Source organism: Boleophthalmus pectinirostris, unplaced genomic scaffold (assembly GCF_026225935.1).
Source record: "Boleophthalmus pectinirostris isolate CB_2022bp ecotype Guang Dong unplaced genomic scaffold, ASM2622593v1 HiC_scaffold_18, whole genome shotgun sequence".
In the NCBI taxonomy this organism is placed as follows: domain Eukaryota; kingdom Metazoa; phylum Chordata; class Actinopteri; order Gobiiformes; family Gobiidae; genus Boleophthalmus; species Boleophthalmus pectinirostris.
In genome coordinates, this window is record NW_026571133.1 from 7799287 (window position 1) to 7820190 (window position 20904).

The 20904-nt window shown below is 39.3% G+C and overlaps 1 protein-coding gene across 1 annotated transcript in view; it reads left to right on the forward strand.

Moving 5' to 3' along the window:
• The window catches only part of lrguk (leucine-rich repeats and guanylate kinase domain containing), a 43216-nt gene extending 22531 nt beyond the window's left edge, over window positions 1–20685 (forward strand). Inside the window, exons 12-19 of the mRNA XM_055153859.1 lie at window positions 2337–2450; window positions 2544–2745; window positions 4982–5077; window positions 6671–6822; window positions 9986–10074; window positions 12206–12274; window positions 18069–18193; window positions 20462–20685. Of these exons, the coding sequence (XP_055009834.1) occupies window positions 2337–2450; window positions 2544–2745; window positions 4982–5077; window positions 6671–6822; window positions 9986–10074; window positions 12206–12274; window positions 18069–18193; window positions 20462–20685 (1071 nt within the window). The remainder of the gene's footprint in view (window positions 1–2336; window positions 2451–2543; window positions 2746–4981; window positions 5078–6670; window positions 6823–9985; window positions 10075–12205; window positions 12275–18068; window positions 18194–20461) is intronic.
• The last annotated feature ends 219 nt before the right edge of the window (window positions 20686–20904 follow it).

Sequence of the window (20904 nt, forward strand, 5' to 3'; positions counted from 1 at the left end):
TGCAAGGTTGGTTTTACTCTTAAGACTATTCAATCAACACAGACATTTACATCGACAGTCAACAGATTTGCTTCGGGTGTTTTGTGGCGTGGGTAAGACTGTTTTTAGTATCCGGCTAACTATGGCCATAGACATGCACTAGCCTAGCACCAGCGACCTCTGCAAATACAAGGACTGGATGGAATATTTTAAAAAGTGTCTCCACACGTCTCCAACACTCTGGCTCACTAGGAAATGAGGTCCTATGTCCAAAATTACAGACTGTCCCTTTAACACAATCTGATCAGAAAGAGTTTGGTTTCGGTTAGAACTACAACAGGTGAACTGATTTATGCTGTTAAATAAGTCTCTTGCATAAAATGACAATCACAGGCCCTGAAACTGTTTTGTTTAAATCAATGTTGTGTTTTTTCTTGTGTTTGCAGCCTACATTAAAACTTATTTTTGCTTATGTGTGTATTGTGTCACCATGGAAGCTGTTGAAAATCCTGCAAATAGTGATACATGTAGAAATCCCCCAGCATGATGTCACTGCACAGTTACAGTTGTAAGCTTGATTTGGTCCTGTCCAAATTTGAATGCACATGTAACTAAAATATGATGCTTTTTTCAGCAAAGTCACCCAAATAGTATTGTCACATATCTCTTTTAACCATAAAGCCAGACTTCACCTACACGCTGCCGAGCCATTCCTGAGTGTAATCTTCACGAGGATTATAAATTGCGGCGCTCTCATAAAAATGCCCAGACATGAGCCAGAGGTCATTTTGGAGAAGTAACAAAAGTGAGATTTTTTTTTTTTACCTGACCTAAAGGTTAAAAGTTCAGTTCACAGGTGAGGCTGTTAATCTTGACAGAACATGCAGAGGATTGTGACTGCTTTAGGTGATTACTGTGGCCTGTTGTATCATGATGAATATTGGGGTAATAAAGTTTTCAGGTCTTTGCCTTTGTTCATTCTGTATTCCACTAGAGAAATTCTTGGTTGACTAAAGACATGTCCTGCAGATCAATTAATCAACTAAAAGGGGACGTGGCAAAAGCTCTCAAAACGATCACGTATCTCTGTGTATCTGACCCCAGCTGCACTCACAAGACTACACCTGCATGGGAGTACATGCAAAAACAACTATTTATGCAGAAAATGTTCTATGAAAATTGTATTTATGTAAATACAGGTTTAATTTGTGATTTATGAGTTTAATTTACTTCTGTACTTTTTTTCCTCTTTTTATTAAAGACAACAGAATATAACATTTAACAAAATACAATAATCAACAATAACATAAAGCAACACCCACAACAAATACAAAACAACAAAAATGCAAAAAAAACAACAACACCCATACACAAAGTTAAATAAAACAAAAGTAATATGCTAGTGCAGCATAAACACACCACCTTGCATTGATGTATTTTGGCTAATTTATAATTGAAATTCCCTTTCTCCTCTCTTTTTTCCTTTATTCCCCCATTTAAAAAAAAACATTTTTAGGCACTATACTTAAACTAATATTATTTTCACCATCATCATTTTCTTTCATCATCTTTTACTATTTATTACAATCTCAAAGCATAATTTTAAAGGTATTTCCTTTTTCCTCCTTATCAGTTATTATAATTATTATAACCATTACAATAACAACAATAACAACAATAACTTATTATTATTATAGTAGTAGTAGTAGTATTAGTAGTAGTAGTAGTACTAGTAGTACTAGTAGTAGCAGTAATTATTATTATTATTTACTATAAATAGTGGATTTATGAATACCTATATTTCCCTTAATAACTATATTTTAAGTCACTACTTTAAATCCTTATTGAAAATTTTAAAATTACTTTACACAAAACGGATTAGCATACTGCTTCTGTACTTACAAATACCAGAAAATACAAAATGTTTAGCTAACTTCTCCTTTCTGCTCTCAGAAACATTGCCATTCAAAAGTTTGGACACGCCATCTCATTCAGTGTTTTCTTTTTTCTTTATTTTTACTACTTATTTTTAATATACATACAGAAGATTTCAGATATATTAAGTAAGATATATGGAATTATGTAGCAAAGGAGAAAAGTTAAATAAGTAAAAAAAAAAATTACTATGTTATTATTTTGCTTCATATATTTGTAGTCTAATTAAGAAAGTAAAATTAAGGAAAATAAAACATTGAATGAGATGGTGTCCAAACTTTTGACTGGTAGTAAGTACATCCTTACAATCTAAATAAAATGATTTGTCAATTAATACAAATTTTGACCAATTAATGAACTAAATAACTAAAGCCCTGCAGCCCTGGTTCATTTGTCTAATAAATACACTTTGTTTTGTTTAGGGTAAGTTTATCCAGACCGTGGAGTATGCAGGTCACAGGTACGGCCTCACCAGAGACGCAGTGGAGGAGGTGGCCAGAGAAGGACTGGCCTGCTGCGTGCACATGGAGCTGGAGGTCAGTGTTGGGGGGGTTCTGCATGTATGTCTACGGGAGAATGTTTATGTCTTTATGTCTTATTTGGTTGACATGCTCCTCTGTTCATTTCAGGGCATCTGTAGTCTCAAGGACAGTCACTTTGAGCCTCGCTACATCCTGCTGATTCCGACCCAAGTGGACCAGTACATCTGTCACCTGAAGAACCGCGACCTGTACTCTCCCGCACAGATCGACCGGGCCGTGTCTCGCATAGAGATGTACGCACACACCCACAGACTGCACCCAGGCTTCTTCGATAACGTCATCGCCTCTGGTTTGTACTGTTGAGTTGTCTCTTCTGAATTGTTTAAGCAGTTGCATTCACACTGTAGAGCTTGTTAAAACTTCAGATAATGGGTGAGATGGTTTTAGAAAGAAATATTCCAGTGTTCAGTCTGATATTTTATGTTATGTTTATGTTCTCTGCATAACTACATAGCTTTTCTGGTGGAGGGAGTGCCACCAGCTTCTTGTCTTTTCCTTGAATTCCACAGTATGGCATTAAATGTATGTAAATGTATGTAAAATGTATATATACAGGTCAAATTTTGTGTTGAGGCGAGACTCCTCACAGTGGTACAGTATTTTTTTTTCCCCAGGACAAAAATGAACCTTTCGTGAATATTTGAAATCACATTCTGTTGTTTAATAAATTCTGTTGTTTAATAAATGTTGTTTTTTTTTTTTTATCACCATGGTATTAGAATCAGTATTGAGTAGGTATGTAACGATATCCAAATCTCACGGTACGATATTTATTGCAATATTTTGAAGAGGCTAATTTTAATCGTATACAGGACACTTGTTTGCTTTTAAAATACCTTGACAAGATTTTGGTGTGAATTATTTCCGTCATAATCCCAAGAATTCAATCATATTTCTTTCATCTGCACTGAAATGAATCATGGGATATGGAGTTCCCAATGTTTATAAGATGCTGCTACTATAAAACCATGTATTTAAGCAAAGGAACTTGTGATTTGATATATTGTGACAGCCCACGATATTATTGTGAGACTTTTGACGATACAACATCACGATATTTCGGTTATTGTTACATCCCTAGTATTGAGTATCTATCCTCAGAATCAAAATCAAATTTGAAATTTTAGTATCATGACAACAATAGTCAGTAGTAAAAAATGTTTTAAATTTTATCATTTATCGTGTATATTGACTTCAAAGTATATTACTGTAACAGGCCCAGTACCATCTTGTATCATGTTATCCTCTTATCCGAAGCAGAGATCGTCTTCCCTCACCCTCCCCTGACCCAGTGACACTGATGTGGCCTGAGATAAATGAACACACTACAGTGAAATCCATACAACACACTTTCAGTTCAATTACAGTGTGTGTTAAAAGCGCACAGACCCAGAATCACTGTGTTTATCATTGTTGTGTCAAGCAGCGGAGACGTGAGGACAGTTTTCTTAATGATGTGAACGTACAGCAGTAGAAGACATCACTTTTACGTACTGAACTGACTCATCGTCCCCATATCTGTGATTCATGATTGTTTGATTAATGTTTTTCTTTTTTATCTGCAAGTATTTCTGTGTGGATTTTTTGGATTTTGGATTTTTGAACAACTCTGGCAAAGTCGGTAAAATATTAAGTTTCTGTTGTCATTTGGGAAGAGATTTCAAACTAGGGTTGTCAAAAATTCAGTACTCAGATTCTAATTGTCAGTGCTGAAACTAGTATCAAAACTGACATGTTTGAACAGGTATTGATTCTGAAAACATCAAATAAATAGGGCAAAATTAGACAGTTTCAGAATGGTCTTGGTCTGTATCAGAGCTCAATCAATCAGTCAATCAATTAACCTTAATTATTTTAGGGTGAAAGAATTAGTGTAAGAAACATCTTTTTTAATATCTTAATATCTTTTTCTTTATGATTATTGTGGTATCCAAATCAGTCTTTAGTATTTTAGTTGAGTTTGAAATGTTAGTATCATGACAACACTACTTCAGGACTGACTGTAATTGGATAGTAAATAGTTAGTAATAAAAAACATGTAACCCCAGTGCATTATTTTTCTTATTAACTTATAATCCATATTTACTAGGGTTGTAACGATATCCAAGTCTCACAATACAATATCGTCACGGTTTGAAACTCACTGTACAATATTTATTGCGATATCGTGGAAAAACTCATGAGACTCACGATTAGGGATGTAACAATATGCAAATCTCTCGGTACGATATTTTCACAATATACATCTCACAGTACGATATTTATTGCAATATTTTGTGGAGGCTAACAAAACTGTTAATATGCGACTTTTTCCTCTTAAAATGCCTCGACAAGACTTAATCCAAAGACTTAAAAGTGCTTAGAACTGTTATTTCTTCATGTAGTCTACACTTAAATGGAGGAAAGGAACATGGTCTATGTAGTTTCCTCTGTCTTTTTTTTAAGCTATTGCTGCACCAGAACTTTGACGATACGATATCACGATATTTTGGTTATTGTTACATCCCTAATATTTATTTATACAGACGACTGGGATGAGGCCTATCAGACGTTGAAGCAGGTGGTGAAGGGATACCTGGTCGTGGAGGAGCCTGGGAGAGAGGAGACTGCTCAGCAAACAGGTCTGTATCATTCTGTTTACGCTCACACAAACACTAGAACTAAACCAGGACTAGACCAGAACTAGAACAGGACCAAACCAACATCAGGACTTAAGTGGACTCAAACCAGTTTATATGGAGTGAAATTTTAGCCTGATCTTGTCATTTTCAGACTATTAAATGGACTGGGTTTGGTTAGTACTTTGCTGGGAGACCGTTGGGAATTCCAGGCGTCACAGCGGGGCACCACTTCCAAAAGCTGTTGTTGTGTCAGTAAGCAAAGCACTTCACCCACATTGCCTAGTATGAGAGTGGAGTTGTTGGTGGTGGTTGGTGTGAGACAGGCCTCTACTTTGACACTGTTTAAATCCAGGCTCAAAACGGTTCTGTTTAGCTGCGTACGCCTGAGAGGTTTTTATTCCGCACTCTTCTCTCTAATTTATGTAATTAATGTCTCTCTCTCTTTGTAATTTTATGATGATATGGCAGTGATTTTAATGTATTTCTTATTCTGTAAATAAATAAACTTGCCTTGTCTTGTGGTTGGAGGGGCTGATGAAGCAGATTGGCAGCCTCACTTCCATCAGTTTGCCTCAGGGCAGCTGTGCCTTCACCGTGTGTAGAGCGAATGAATAATGCACAAAAAGCTATTTTAAAAGGTTGGAAAAGTATTGTTTAAGACCAATGCATTAGAATTTAGTGTAAAGCAGGTAAACAAATTCTCCTTTCTGACACACAAAAAAAATTTGCTATTTCTAAATTTATATCTGAAGACAGAATGAGCCTTTACCAAAAACATGCATTATTCATTATTATTACTAACATTTCCTCATTTTTATTTACTCAATATCGTATTATAAAAAGCAGTCCAGTTTACCAGGCATAAAATGTGCATGAAATTTGAAATACTGACTCAAAACCTAGTGAAAATGTTAGTGCTTTTCAGTTAGACCATTAAATCTCGCAAGTAACTAACACTGTCCTTACATACCCTGTTCAAATACTAAAATAGTGAGCATAGAATCTAATTTGACTGAAATGGGCTGTGGCAACAATTAAAGAAGTAATGACTGTCGGGAAGTTTTTAGAGCTCCTTTTAACTTAACTTTTTTACTTGTCCGCATTACTTATCCTCATTAATTTAGACTCTTAAGGAGAGGAATAAACACAACCTCCTATATTTAAATTTGAACTAACTTCTGCCTTTTTGTTTTAAATGTTACAACAATAATGTATTCAAATGTCCTGACCATTATTTGCCATTATTATCACTACATGCACTTGTATCTTTGAGATCTTTGCAGTAGGATGGTTAGAAAAGAAATGTTTGAGATACATTAAAAATAGATAATATCGTAATTTTTGTTCTGGAGATTTGCAAAATTAGAATTGCAACTGTCTATAATTAAAACTATGAAAAATTACAGCAAAAAGAGATGATTAAAAATGTAATCAGCAGAAATGTTTAATGTAATCTCCCTTTTAATAACCGATTTTTATACACTATATCACTTTATACCCTTACAAAGTGATATAGTATATACAAATCAGTTATTAAAAAGCAATCGTAGAGCTCTAGGTATTTAAAATTGTGATCTGTGTGTGTTTCCTCAGAGATGGAGCAGGAGCAGCCCACAGATGGGGAGAGACTCTCAGTGACAGTGGGCTCTTCTGTCTCTCCCTTGGCTCTGGACCCCACACTCCTGTCCCACAGACACTACTACACCCACATCCAGCACCAGCTCTGCCCCCAAAAGACCCCCGCTGTGAGTCATGACTTTTATATTTAGATATGCGTGTGACTAGAATGGACGGTGGACGGTGTTTAAAAATAGTTCGGACTGAGTTGTAATGTGGGCGATTGGACACGTGCTACTTTTCTGCATCAGTTCAAGTGTACGATTGTCGGGCTGGCCACTTTTATAATACTTTACAAAAAAGAATATTCGAAAGGAGTTGTCTTCAGCAATTGAGAAACACATTCTCCAAATTAGCAGCCATGATTGGCACTTCACAAATAAGGATATACTTTATAGACTGGTGCATAGACTGTATAAAAGAAGTGGACTAAGCGAGTGTGATGTCACCCATAGCCTTCAGCGTCACTCAAATGAGGGTTGCGATGCTCACTGTTACAGGAGCGAATCTGGAGACAGGCTCTATGTTATGGTTAGGATGTTTTTGACGGACAAAATAGCGAAAACAAAATTAATGTCATGTAGAGCGGGTTAATACGAACATTTTAAGACCGAAAAGGCGAGGCTCACAGCAGTAGTTACAGAGAGAGGAGAGACAAGGTCCAGCTGTAAGTTAATAGATGCATCCCGAATTTTGGACTTCTGGTCATCGTGCAATGCATACTGGGAACGATCGTCCGAAAAAGTGACCATCAAGCCGACATGTATGATTTCCCAGTGGGATGCGTCTATAGGCGAGTTTCATTGTTGACAAAAGTGCACGTTGCATGCTGGGAATTATTTTAGTCGGCGGCAAAAAACACTAATTCAACATGACGGACGGAGCGAGAAAGCACGTAAAGGGTATTGATCCCGGTTATTTATCCACTCTAACGGCAGAGGACCAAAGACGATTTGACCAGAAATTGGTCATAAGCATCGACGGACGCCAAATTACCCTTTTCAACCCCGACAAAAGGTGGACCAAACCAAATTTCTGGTCGGAATCGCCAACTACCTGGACAAACATTCTCTTCGGCGATATCCACAATGACTTGGTGGAAACTCCTGGACCATTCACAGCAGAAAAGATGAAAACCTCCAAGAGTCTCGATGCGATGATGAACTTATTGGAGTCCACGGTTTGTTAGGATCTTCTAGATTTGCTCTGCGTATGTTTGAAAGCCGTTTAATTCGCCGTTAGCGGTTCTTTTCACTCGGAATACGGAAAAGACATTTTCCTTCTTCCGTTCTTCTATTTGTGCATCCGATAATGCAGCAGGAATTTACCATTATCGGGGATAAATACACGAGGTTACGCACTGTGTTTGACCTGCTATCGTGTTTCTTGCCTCCGACCAAAATATTTCCCAGCATGCAACGCGGGCTTTTAATAACAATGACGTCAGCTGAAACTCGTCTATTGTCAAAGCCAATCTTTTCAAGTCTTTTGAATCATATCGCTTTTGTTTCTGATTCTGATATTGTTATATTTTAGTTATGGGATACTGACATTGTAATTGTGTGGTTGTTGGATGTCCTAACAGCGGAAAACGGGCTTCGGAAGTTTGCAAACTCCATAACTGCAAAAGGGAATCAGATCTGTGTGACTACAAACCTCTGTTCAAACTGTTTCCCTTCCCAAAGGAATTGAATATGTCCACTCATGTATACGGTCTATGGACTGGTCCCAGACACTTCTGAATTCAAACAGAAGTAGGAGGGACTAGCTCGCCTCTATGCCTCAAATTGCATAACCACCATACATGATATAAAGGTATAACCAGACAGTTACAGCATATTTCCTGTCTACACATGTGCTCACTTACCCAAATCTCACAATCCCCCTTTATGTTTTACTCAGAAGTTGTTATGTTTGATCACCAGACTGAACAGGGCCTTGTCTCTTTTTATATATTTCACATAAATAACATTTTAAATTGTGCTTTTGCTGCTGACTTATGACACTTGACGTTCTGCCGTGTCAGCAGCACATGAGAATCCCACTGTTCTCCCAGTTCAACGCTTTACTTCACACTCCCCTCTCTAAAGCTCTCTGCATTAGATTAAATACAGGTTTGATTTCTGTTTTCCTCACCTCAACACTTCTCACATGGCCTTCCTTAATCTCTCTTTCTCCCTCTTTTTGCCCCCTCTTTCACTTTTTCTCCCTCTCTCCATTTCCCTCTTTACCTTTCTCTTGCTCTCTTTCTCTCCCTCCATCTTACTCTCTTTCTGTCTCCCTTTCTCCTCCTTTCTTCTCTCTCTCTTAAATTTTCCCTTTCTCCTTCTCTGTCTGTCTTTCATTCTCTTTCCCCCCCTCTCTACCTTTCCCTCCCTCTCTTTCTCTTTCCATCCCTGCCTCTTTTTGTCTCTATCTTGCTCTTCCTCCATTTCTCTGTCTATCGTCTCTCCAGCTCTCTCTCTTTCTCTCTCTCAATTTGTCTCTCTCCGTTCCTCAATCTTTCTCTTCCCTCTTCTTGCCCCCCACCTTTCTCCCTCTCTCCCTTTCCCTCTTTCTCACTCTCTCTTTGTCTCCCTCCCTCTTTACCTTTCTCTTGGTCTCTTTCTCTCCCTCCATCTCACTCTCTTTCTGCCTCCCTCTCTCTTTAATTTTCCCTTCCTCCTTTCTCCCTCTCTGTCATTCTTTCATTCTCCTTCCCTCTCTCATTCCCTCCCTCTCTACCTTTCTCTCACTCTCTTTCTCTTTCGCTCCCTGCCTCTTATGTCACGCTCTTTCTCCATCTCTCTGTCCATCTGTCTCTGCATCTCTATCTCTCTTTCTCTCTCATTCTGTCTCTCTTTCCCTCAGTCTCTCTCTTCTCTCTTATTACCCCCCTTTCTCTTTCTCTCCCTTTTCCCTCTTTCTCACTCTCTCTTTGTCTCCCTCCCTTTATCTTGGTGTCTGTCTCTCATTCTGTCTTCCTCTCTCCTCCTCACTTCTCTCTCTCTCTCCCTTTCATTTTCCTTTTCTCTTCCTCTCTCCCTACTTCCCGCTTTCTCTCTTTCATTCCCCCCTCTCTCCTCTCTGTCACTCCTTCATTCTCCCTCCCTCTGTACATTTCTCTCACGTTCTTTCTCTTTCCCCCCCTGCCTCTTTTTCTCTCTGTGTTGTTCTTCCTTCATCTCTCTGTCTATCTCTCTCTTTCCCTCTCTCATTCTGTCTCTCTCCCTCAGTCTTTCTCTATCTACCTCTTTTCTCCTTACTTCCCTCTCTCGTTCATTCTCTCTCACTCTCTTTCTCTCTGTGCAGGAGCTCGTTTCTTTGAGGAGACGTGAGCGTTTGCTGAGAGAGGCCATCGTGGGGAAGAGTCCAGCCGTCTTCAGTCATCTCTTCAGAAGGTCCATCACAATAATCATAATAATAACCCCCCGAACTCTCCACCTCTCTGCTGTTTAATCTAAGAGGCCGAATCACTTATAATCCCTCCACTTTAATCTAATTATTCCCTTGGTCCACTCTCGGTGATTGTCCGAGCTTGTTGGTGAAGTGGCAGGTGCAGAAATTATGTCATTTAACAGTTTGCAAATAATAAGAGGCCCCAGCCGTGTGATTGTTGTAGTTCAAATGAATTGTTCATTCAGTCGTCTTCAGCACGTTACAGGTAGTGGGCATATCCCGGGGTTTCAAAATGGCTGCACATTCAAGTCAGTGGGCCGAGCTCAACGGTGCATGACTCCAGATTTGCCTTTAGTCTCGAGGAGGTACTTCCTGTAGCTCCGGGCCGTTTGAGCATGTGCAGTAGTGCTCTTTTCTCCCACAGGCACACAGGAGCTAGAGCGGAGCCGGAGCTAATGATCATAAAGCATTTTTTAAGACAGTTGAAGAATTTTGAGCTGAGAAAAAGTTTATCATCTAAAAAAAAGGTAAAAATCGCCACAAAATCCAACATTTTTGAAAGTTGTAGGTGCCCTGTGAGCTGAACATGAGCAATCTGTGATTACATTGCGCTCTATGAAAAAAATCCTTTCTTGGCCCATGTTTTTTTTTTTTTTTTTTGGTCAAATAAAAGTGAGTGTTCACTACGCCAACTGGAGGCACCTACAAGCAGCAACACCTTATCCAGTTGATTTGAATAGATCCATGGTAGTGGGTCCCAACAACAGTGCATAGTAAATATTCAACTGGAAAACCATGGTTAAATTATGTTAACTGAACAAAGTTTAATAGATCTCATTAGGTTCTTTTTTCAGACCAAGAGTTTATTTTCATACCTGAAATACCTCATAAATTATTGAAAGACCAAATGAACTTCATTGGACTAAAGTTTAATAGAGTGAATACATGTTGTCTTTCACTCAAGTAGCTTCTTCAGTCCTGACACAGCTCTTACAGGGACTAGAGCATTAAAGGTATATAAGTCATATGGTAAAAAAGATTGAATATGTAAACCTTTTGAGCTTTATTGTACAGGGTAGTATTGATCATTTGCAGTGACGTCACTCTGGGGGTGTTCTACATCTACATCTTTATTGGCAGGATGTTCAGCAGTTACTGTGGAGACACAACGCACACATTAACAAACACAGACAAAAAGTTTTACGATTGTGTCAAGAAAAAATACAAAATGGGTTTAAATAGCACACTTTCAGGAGCCAGTGACCAATATGAGCGTTCATGGTCCTGTTTAGGTGTTTGATTTTCAACAAACAGTTTCAGCAAAGTCAGTTTTTTATGGTCAGATTGTATTAAAACTAAGCTCAGATTAAAATCTAATTTGAGTTACAGAGTTTCAGACAGAGCAGTGTCTTCAGTTACACTCACACCCCCAGGGACTATTGAAGACATCAGCTGTAAAATGTCAATATAAAGTGTAAACTTTCTAAAAAGCAAAGTCATAAAATAAACTAGTGAACTTTTAGCTTGACTTAATGTTGCACTGTGTAACTTTTTGGTTGGCGGTCCGTCACCTGTTTGTTTCTATGGAGATGTCATCGCTCTGCCTGGAATGTTCTGCAGTATGACATTAAACAGCTCTAACTTAAATTTATTCAGTTACAGGTGGTTTTATAGCTCAAAAACACCTAGAAAAAGGTCGCTTCTCCACAGATCTGACCTGTAACTTGGTCTGGTTTGGTCTCCATGAAGATAGAAAGGTTTATTACCTACCACTGTGAAACATTCCAGACAAAGCAATAACATCTCCGTAAAGAAAAGCACAGTGCAGTTTTAAACTAAGGCAACACTGAAAAAAAGAAACGATAACATCCAAACTCATAAATCAAACCCACAACCTCTTTACCTCTAGTGCTATAACAACTATATTACCATGTATTACACGCTACACTTAAAGTTTTCACTCTAATTACAATGACATAGAAAACACTTAAAACAAAAAGAGCAAATACTGAGACATACATTTGTGTTTTGCTGGTGGCTGTGTGTTTATAAGTGTGTGAAATTGCCTTTCCATGTGATTTACGCCGCTGAGGCAGAATTATTGAATCTGGCGCTGTTTTTTGTTTACCTCAGCTCCACGGAGACAGGAGCATCATCCCTGCAGAATCACAACCCGAGCATGCACTTAAGTGGAGATAGCAGGTATATACAGCCACCCACGCACGCACACACACACACACACACACACAAAACACACAAACACACTCACACTCGCACATTCACACTGCAGGAACAAATGAGCAGAGACTATGAGAGGCAGATGAAATGAAATATGGAAATGTTGGCCTTTTTGCATTTAAAGCAGAACTCTGTAACTTATTTTGTTTCTCCTTTTTGACGATTTTTTGCCTGTGGACTTTTACCTACACTATACTGTATTTCAGAGTAGCCAATATTAATTTTTATATTATGCACCAGTTTAGAGAAATGGCCTCTCACTTGGCTTCACTTTAGTTTTGCCTTCAGCCTGTGTGCAGAAATGGCAAGGTATTCAGTTGCTCTGTCATCATTAAAATAGAGAATTAAGGAAATTATAGTTATTTAGTTGGCTCATACTTACAAGTCAGTTTTCCCCCAGATATGGTTGGGTATAGCTCTAGAGATTTTTGCTTAGGAGCTAAGGGGGTGCTAAATTCTTCTTAACTTAATGAGAATATATAGCCTTTTAACAATGAGCACCCTCACCCCCCATGTTCGCTTCACAGTTTATAGTTAGCCCCTGGAGTGATTTATAAAACCTAATATGGAATTATTTTTTTCATTATAGTCTCATTTTGAACACTATAGTTTCTCGGGATGTAACAATAACAGAAATATCCTGATATCGTATCGTCAAAGGTCTCACCATGATATAGTAGCTCATCACAAGTCTCTTTGCATCAATAGCTAAAAAAATAGAGGGAACTACATGGACCATGATCCTTTGCTTCATTTCAGTGCAGACTACATGAAGAAATAACTGTTCTAAGCACTTTTAAATCTTTGTTTTTTGGATTAAGTCTCGTCAAGGTGTTCGAAGAAGAAAAAGTAGTGTTTTGTTAGCCTCCACAAAATATCACAATAAATATCGTACTGTGAGATACATCATTACATCCTTAATGTTTGCCATTTGAATTAGAATTTTTGTGAAGATTAAATGTCCCATGAAAACAGGGCAAAAATCTTTGAGGGAGCTCTCGGGGTGCATTGGCCATTCCAGGAAAAGCTAGTGCCCCCTCAAGCACTGCCCTCACACTGTCCCTGGGTATGATCACCTAACCCACAAGAACATCTGATTTTGTAACATTCAGTATATGTGGCTAGAAGCAGGTGAAGGATAGCCAGCTACCTAGTGCCTCCACTCAGTTTCATTTCTCTCCAGCGACTAGGTCAGGAATCGGAATACACTAGACGGTTTGCAAGAACCCTGGAAGTTGTAGACCGCACACCAGCCAATCAGTGAAGAGCTGTGAAGCCATGATGTCAAAATCAAGCGCCTGTCTGGGTCCTTTTGTGGTACAGCACAACAGTAAACAACACGATTGAGATGGATGTAGACGAAGACATACATTCTGTGTTGGCAACGATTCCCAATATTGAGGATTTAAATCTGGAACAAAGAGAATATTTGGTTAATTTTATTAAGGGGAAGGATGTTATTGCCCTTCTTCCTACGGGATTTGGTGCATTACACATGTCACGACCATATAGCAGCGATTGGTTGAACTAAAAAAAGTACCAGCCTACTGTCGAGCGAACGAATCGTAATGCTGCTTCAAACAGTTTCCACAAAGTGAAACCAGCTGATGAATCAGGCTAGGTGAAGGACCCTCCACCAGAAAAGTTACATAATGCACCTTTAATAAAGTAAACCCAAGACTTTCATTTCTTTAAAGTAACACTGTTCATATAACTGTGTGTTGGTTAGACCTTCAATGATAACATGGTTATAAGCTCTGAGAAGTCGATTTTGCATAATAGCTCTGCTTTAATTTCATTCAACATCAAACCAAAAATACTGTTAGATTAAATGAAATTGCAGTCCTCCGTATCATAACTGAATCACAAAATACTCATATATTCCCTCCCTAAAGTAAAGAGTTGAGTTCCACTTTTAAACTCCTCTACTGGGAAGATTAATTTGCCGAAAACTTTGGTTACTTCTGTTTGAATCAGAAATCTGAGCTTTATATTTGTATTAAACTGCAGCAGAATCATGTGGGTGCAGTTGTAAAAGCACCATTCGTGCTCTGTAAACCCATTCATAAATTACCCTGTTACTCTTCATTGTGGGGCGTTTAATTTTGTTTACATGCACAGCTTGGCTCCAAATACGCCTTTAATCAGTCATTTACAGCTACGGCAAGCGTGATTCATTCATTTTTCGCTTCCCTGTACAAATTAGCAACAATTCCTCTCATTTTATTTTCCCAGGAGCTGACATTTAGTATACATTGGGCTGTAGTCAAAATTAATGCGTGCCTTATTGCGTTCATGAATCATTGCGGGAAGACAAATTTGTTGAAAAATGTTCGAGTTTTGTTAAAGCCTGCAATTTACAATATGCAGTACTTAATAGTAGCATTACTCACCTCTGCAGTATTTCCATAAAGAATCACAGGCGTCTCTCTACCTGTTCGTCAGTTGGATCTGCCTAAACCTGTGCATGTGTCCAGGTTTAGACAGGGCTCCTGATGTAGAGGTATTTCTTGGACTTATATGTTTTCATCTGTCTAGACACGCAGATCTTAATCTCCAAGTCATTTTTTTGCTTTTTTTTTGTAGCTACAACCGATGACAGATTGTTGGGTTTGTATTATTTCATTATATTCTCGACAAAGCCTAAGTTTAAAGTTGAGATCGGCAGAGTCTCAAATGTAGTTGTTTTGGCACAGTTTATGTTTAAGATCAATAATTAAAGCATGCATGGTGTAACTTTCTGGCGAAGGGTCCGTCAAATGTTTTTCTCCATGGAGACGTAATTGCTTGGGTTGGAATGTATCACAGTATGGCACTAAACCTTTCTATCTTCATGGAGACCAAACCAGACCAAGTTACAGTTCAGATCTGTGGAGATGCAACCACGCTCACAGTCAGAATGCCTGTTTTTCTAGGTATTTTTGAGTTATAAAACCACCTGTAATTGAATAAATGTAAGGGAGAGCTGTTTTTTTTTTTTTTTTTACTTTATATTCATGTTTTTTTCAAAATTTTAACAAATGTACATAAAAGAAAAAATCTGTGGGGTTTTACAAAAAAATAGAAAACTAAAATATCAATAGAAAAATAAAATGACATTTTGACCATCGCTTCTCAAATTTACCAGCTTTCAGGGTCTGTTTACACGAGAACGCTTGTGGGTAAAAACGACAAAATATTTTATTGGAAGTGACTTTTGTTTAGACGGTGACAGTGTTTTGGGGGCTTAAAAATGCAAAAATCTGAAACCACCCTTCAGATCTGCTCAGGTCATGTATGTGTTTTCATCACATACATACAGAAACATAGAAACTAACACGTTGGATCATTTCCATGCGTCAAGCCTCAAGCTTCTCTGGCAGCTCTAATAAACTTACAGGAGGCTCCCAACAAATGTACAGAATCTGCAGAGATACTATTAGTGAACAGAGAAGGATCTGCAATCACCTCTGTCAAATTCTGGATGCCCCAGTTCGTCGCAGGCGAGTCAGACGGCGATGGACGAGACCTGGAGAAGCAGCCGATGGTGGGAAAACTTTGTGGAAGGAATAACTGATGCGTGGCGTGAAAGCTTCCGTATGTCCACACACTTTTGCAGGCAGATCTTCTCCCGAAAATGCTTGTCTAAAGGCGGGATAAAAAGTGAAGACGCAACACCAATTTTGCATCTTCTGTTCAGACCATCATCATCATATAAAGTCTCAAATAATAAGTTATGTTTTCCGTCACATAAATTTCCTCCAATATATCTATCCATTGTTGCACTTTCAAAGGGTCATCCATCAGCCAAGTCCTTGTTATTACTTTCTTGCGAGCCAAGATTATCACTTTAAACAAATAGAAGTCTTCAGTTCAAATATTGTTTTCATGCAACAAGCCCAAGTCCATAATCTGTGGGTCATTGGGTATTTTATAGCCAAATACCTCTTCTATTACAATTGCAATATTTTCCCCAAAGGATTTAATTTTAATACATTTCCAAAACACATGAGAATGACTGACACTCCAATCACCACACTAAGGGAGAGCTGTTTAATGTCATACTGTGGAACATTCCATGCAGAACGATAGAAACAAGCAGGTTACTACTCATGCAACGTTTACAAATATGTGTAACTTTTAATCGCTGTAGAATTTTAAATAGGCAAAATAGACCATTGCACATGAAATTGTTTAAGTTTGGGGCCTTTTCCTAGTTACACACATCTCCTATATCTCCTCCTGTAGGGAAATTTGTTTAGAAAAAAAAAAAACATCTCCAGATTTTTGAGCTAGTCTTGGTCAGGACTAATTTAGCTGGAGGATTTCTTGCTGTGTTGTGAGTCTAGCCAAATTTGACCAGACATTCTAGTTTTAAAGGGTCATTTGTATCAGACTTCGGGTCATTTATCACATTTGTACCGAGCTTCTCCTTCACATTTTACCTATTCAAGCCTTCGCCTCACTGTGCCGCTCGGAGGTCAATTGTCTTTTATATTTTCCACTTTTTACCATGACATTTGGAAAACTAAAAGTGCAGCGTCTGGTAGTTTTCAGTAAACTTTAGTGTTGTGTTTTGTCTTGTGTCTCTGGGCCTGGTTTATTCTCAGTCCTGGTTCACAGTCAGTACCGCTCGTGTCCTCTCTACAGCCCCGTGTGTTTATTTCCTCTCTCTTCATCTTTTATGTCTCTTTTGCGTGTGTTACCTGCAGACCCTTTCTCTCTCTCCTTCCTTACTTCTCTCCCTCTTGACCTCCATCTCACTTCTCTTTCCTCCTCTCTTTTCTCTCGTTTTCTCTCTGTCTCTGCACCTCACCCTCTTTCTTTCTTCCTTCCTTTTCCCATCACTTCTTCTCACTCTTCTCCTCTTTCTGTACACTCTGTTCCCCTCTTCCTCTCTCTCATTTCTCTCTCTCTCTGACTCCTCCTGTCTCTATCTTTCTCTTTCCTTCTCTTTCTCCCCCTCTTTCTGTCTTATATCTTTTCTTATTTCCCTTTTTACCAGCATCCCCTCTCTCTCTCTCTTCTTCCTCTCACTCTCTCACATCTCTCTCTCTCTCTATCTATCTCTCTGTCTGTCTCTCTTGTCTCTTTCTATCTCTATCTATCTCTCTGTCTGTCTCTCTCTCTCTCTATATATATATATATATATCTGTCTATCTCTCTGTCTGTCTCTCTTGCTCTATCTCTCTCTATCTCTCTTTCTCGCTCTATCTCTATCTATCTATCTCTCTCTCTTTCTCTCTCTCTCTATCTCTCTGTCTGTCTCACTGTCTCTTTCTATCTCTCTATCTCTATCTATCTATCTATCTATCTATCATCAGTTCATCTCTCTCTCTCCTCCTCTTCTTTCTCTCACTCTTTTGCTGTCTCACATATCCCTCTATCTCTCTCTCTAGCTCTCTCTCTCTCTCTATCTGTCTATCTCTAGCTATCTATCTTTATCATCAGTTCATCTCTCTCCTTCTCTCTCTTCTTTCTCTCCTGCTTTTCTTTTCTCTTTCTTTGGTCTCTCGCCATTCCCCCTCCCTCATCTCTCTCTTTCTCCTTCTCTCCCCCCTCTCTCTTCTCCTCTCTCTCACATCTCTTTTGTTCACTTGTTAGCAGCCGTCCCTCTTGTCTTTCTCCTCTCTTTCTCTCTTTTTACCTCTCCCTCTCTCTCTCATCTCTCTTGTTCTTGCTCCTTTCTCTCTATTTATATATAAATCTCTCTCTCTCTCCTTCTCTCCGCTCTCCCTCTCTTCTCATCTCTCTCTTGTTCTCCCTCTTGTTGTTACAGCAGTAGTTCAGATGAGTCCCGGTGCAGCTCGGTCCTGTCAGTGTCCAGTTCGGCGGGGGGGGCCCTGTCAGCGTTGGAGCCTGTCGACAGCTCTGTGCAGGGACCCGCTCTGGAGACCAGCAAAGGTACTAAACTGTTTGTGCTGATATTTTTAGACCAACCGGAGGGAAACAGAAGAGAAACAGAAGGGAAACAAGAGAGAAACAAGAGAGGAAGAGGAGAGGGCTGGGACAGGAGGAGCCAGAGCCGACAGGGCATTTTGACAGGAGTGCTGTGGATTTTACAGCTCTATTCTCACCGTTCTACGACCATTATTGTCAATATTAATGTTATTGGTTGGGTTATTTGAAGATTTTTGTCCAGTTCATGGTACCTGTACATGTTTATAAGGTCTTTCAGTAAAAACAGTACATTTTAAAGGGTCAAAAGGTCAAAAATGTAAGTATTTTAATTTAAAAAAAGGTGAAAAAAGTTCATTTTAAACAGTTTACAGTGGTCTGAAGCTAATTATTCACCACAATGAGTTTATAAGCACTTTTCACAACTCAAGAGCAGAGCGGCTAACTCGCATACTAACAGCGCACTTCCTGAATCTCTAACACTTTATAATTAGATGCAGACAGAACGCAGCTGACTTGTTTTAACGTCAAGAGCTGATACAGGGACTTTAAAGATATTTTTGTTTGTTAGATTAAATGTTACACTGAACAAACTGTGGGCCACAATAATCTGTGTATCATTCGTTCATTCGTTTTTCAAAATAAAACCAAAAATAAGAAACAGAAAAAAAATAACTATTTTCTTCATTATTTGTCCCCAAAACCAAAATGAAAAAACAGATAACGATTTTTTTTTTTTTTTAAGTTTTTGATTTTGTGTTTAAATTAATAATGGAAAAAACGGATAAAGGCCGTTTCCTGTTTCCATGACTTAAACTGAGATGCTGCATACGGACTAAAACAGGACCGAGTATCGGTACAGGCCCGGAGGTGCACCCACGTAGACTGTCAGGTGATCAGAACTGAGACCAGGACTGAGACCGGGACCAGACCTTGACTGAACCAGGACTGAACCAGGACTGAACCAGGACTGAACCAGGACTGATCCCAGGACTAAAACAGGGCTACACCAGGACTAAACCAGGGCTGAATCAGGACTAAACCAGGACTGCTTCAGGCCTAAACCAGGTCCCGGTCTCAGCCCTGCTCTGGTCCCGGTCTCAGTCTTGGTCTGGTCCCAATCTGGTCCCAGTCTGGTCCCGGTCTCAGTCCTGGTCTCAGTTCTGTCTGGTCCCAGTCTCAGTCCCAGTCTGGTCCCGGTCAGATCCTGATCTCAGTCCCAATCTCAGTCCAATGTCAGTCCTGGTCTGGTCCTGGTCTGGTCCCAGTCTCAGTCCCGGTCTCAGTCCTGGCCCTGGTCCCGGTCTGGGCCTGGTCTCAGTCCTGATCACCCGAAGCAGGTGCACCTCTGGGCCTGTTCTGACTCTTGGTCCTGGTTCAGTCCTGGTTGTCGCATCACAATTTAATTCATAGAAACAGGAAACAGGCGTTATCCATTTTTTCCATTATTCATTTAAACACAAAATCGAAAACTGAAAAAACGAATCGTTATCCATTTTTTATTATCCACGGAACAAATGATACACAGATTCACAATAGTTAACTTAATACATGTTTAGTTTTGCATCATAAAACAAATCCAGCTTTGTGTCAATATAAAAAAATAGTGCTTGCTGCCTGACTGTGCTATACATTTGAACACACATATAAACATCTATAACTCACTCCTGCTTTTACAGGGCAAAGGCCTGTTTTTATTTCACTGCCTGAAATGAACGGGTTAGAACCCCAATCAAGGCATCAGGCTGTCATCTGTACACGCCTCTTCTGGAAACCACTATAATTACTATCATTTGATTTTATGACTTTCCTAAATGTGACTCCTGGATATATTAAAGTTCCTATATTACACAACATGGACTCCTGTGAGCTTTAAGACATGTTAGACTGTCATTACTTCATCACAAACGTATCCGGTGTTGTGTTTTGTTTCATTCACACGTTTGAGTAATCCTTTATCATTAGTCTGTCATCTCCAAAGCTCAAAATGCTCTGTTCCACCTTGTGATGTCATTTAGTGGTAGTTTTCAAGTTAAACGCTTCCTTTTACCCTTTGTTCATAAGAAATTTGGGATTCCAGAGCTAAAATGATCCAAATTATTCTAGTGAAGGTGTGTGGAGTTTATAAACACAATGGAGAACTTCCCGTAATACCACATGACATCACAAGGTGGAACAAAACACAACTCCAGGTTTGTTTTTGATGAGGAAACATTATAAAAAAATCAGAAAACAGTGTAATATGAGCCCTGTTTTTGCCTGTTCTTATCACAGACCTGTCCTCCAGTCCAGAGCCTCCACATCCTGGCACCGACCCCGTCACCTCCGAGAGACGCCCCGGCTCCAACATGAAGACCGTCCTGCCCCCCATCCCCCCCGGGCGCAGGACCCCCCTCGCCCCTAGCCCCGCCCCCAGCCCCGCCCCCTCCAACAGCCACAGTCCAGTACCTAGAGACCCAGAGGAGGAGGAGAACAGGGAGGGGCAGCTCAGCAGTTAAAGAATATCACATAGGTACCATAGTTGCCAGGTATGCTTCTTTATAGTCACTTTGGGAAGTTGTTTTATGAGTTGCGGGTTACGTTTTTTTGTGCCTGCTTTCACATCATAAAAGAGGAGATTTTTTTTTAAAGGTGCATTGTGTAAATTTTCTGGTGGAGGGTCCATGAATTGCTTTTCTCGATGGAAATGTTATTGCTTTGTCTAGAATGTTTCACAG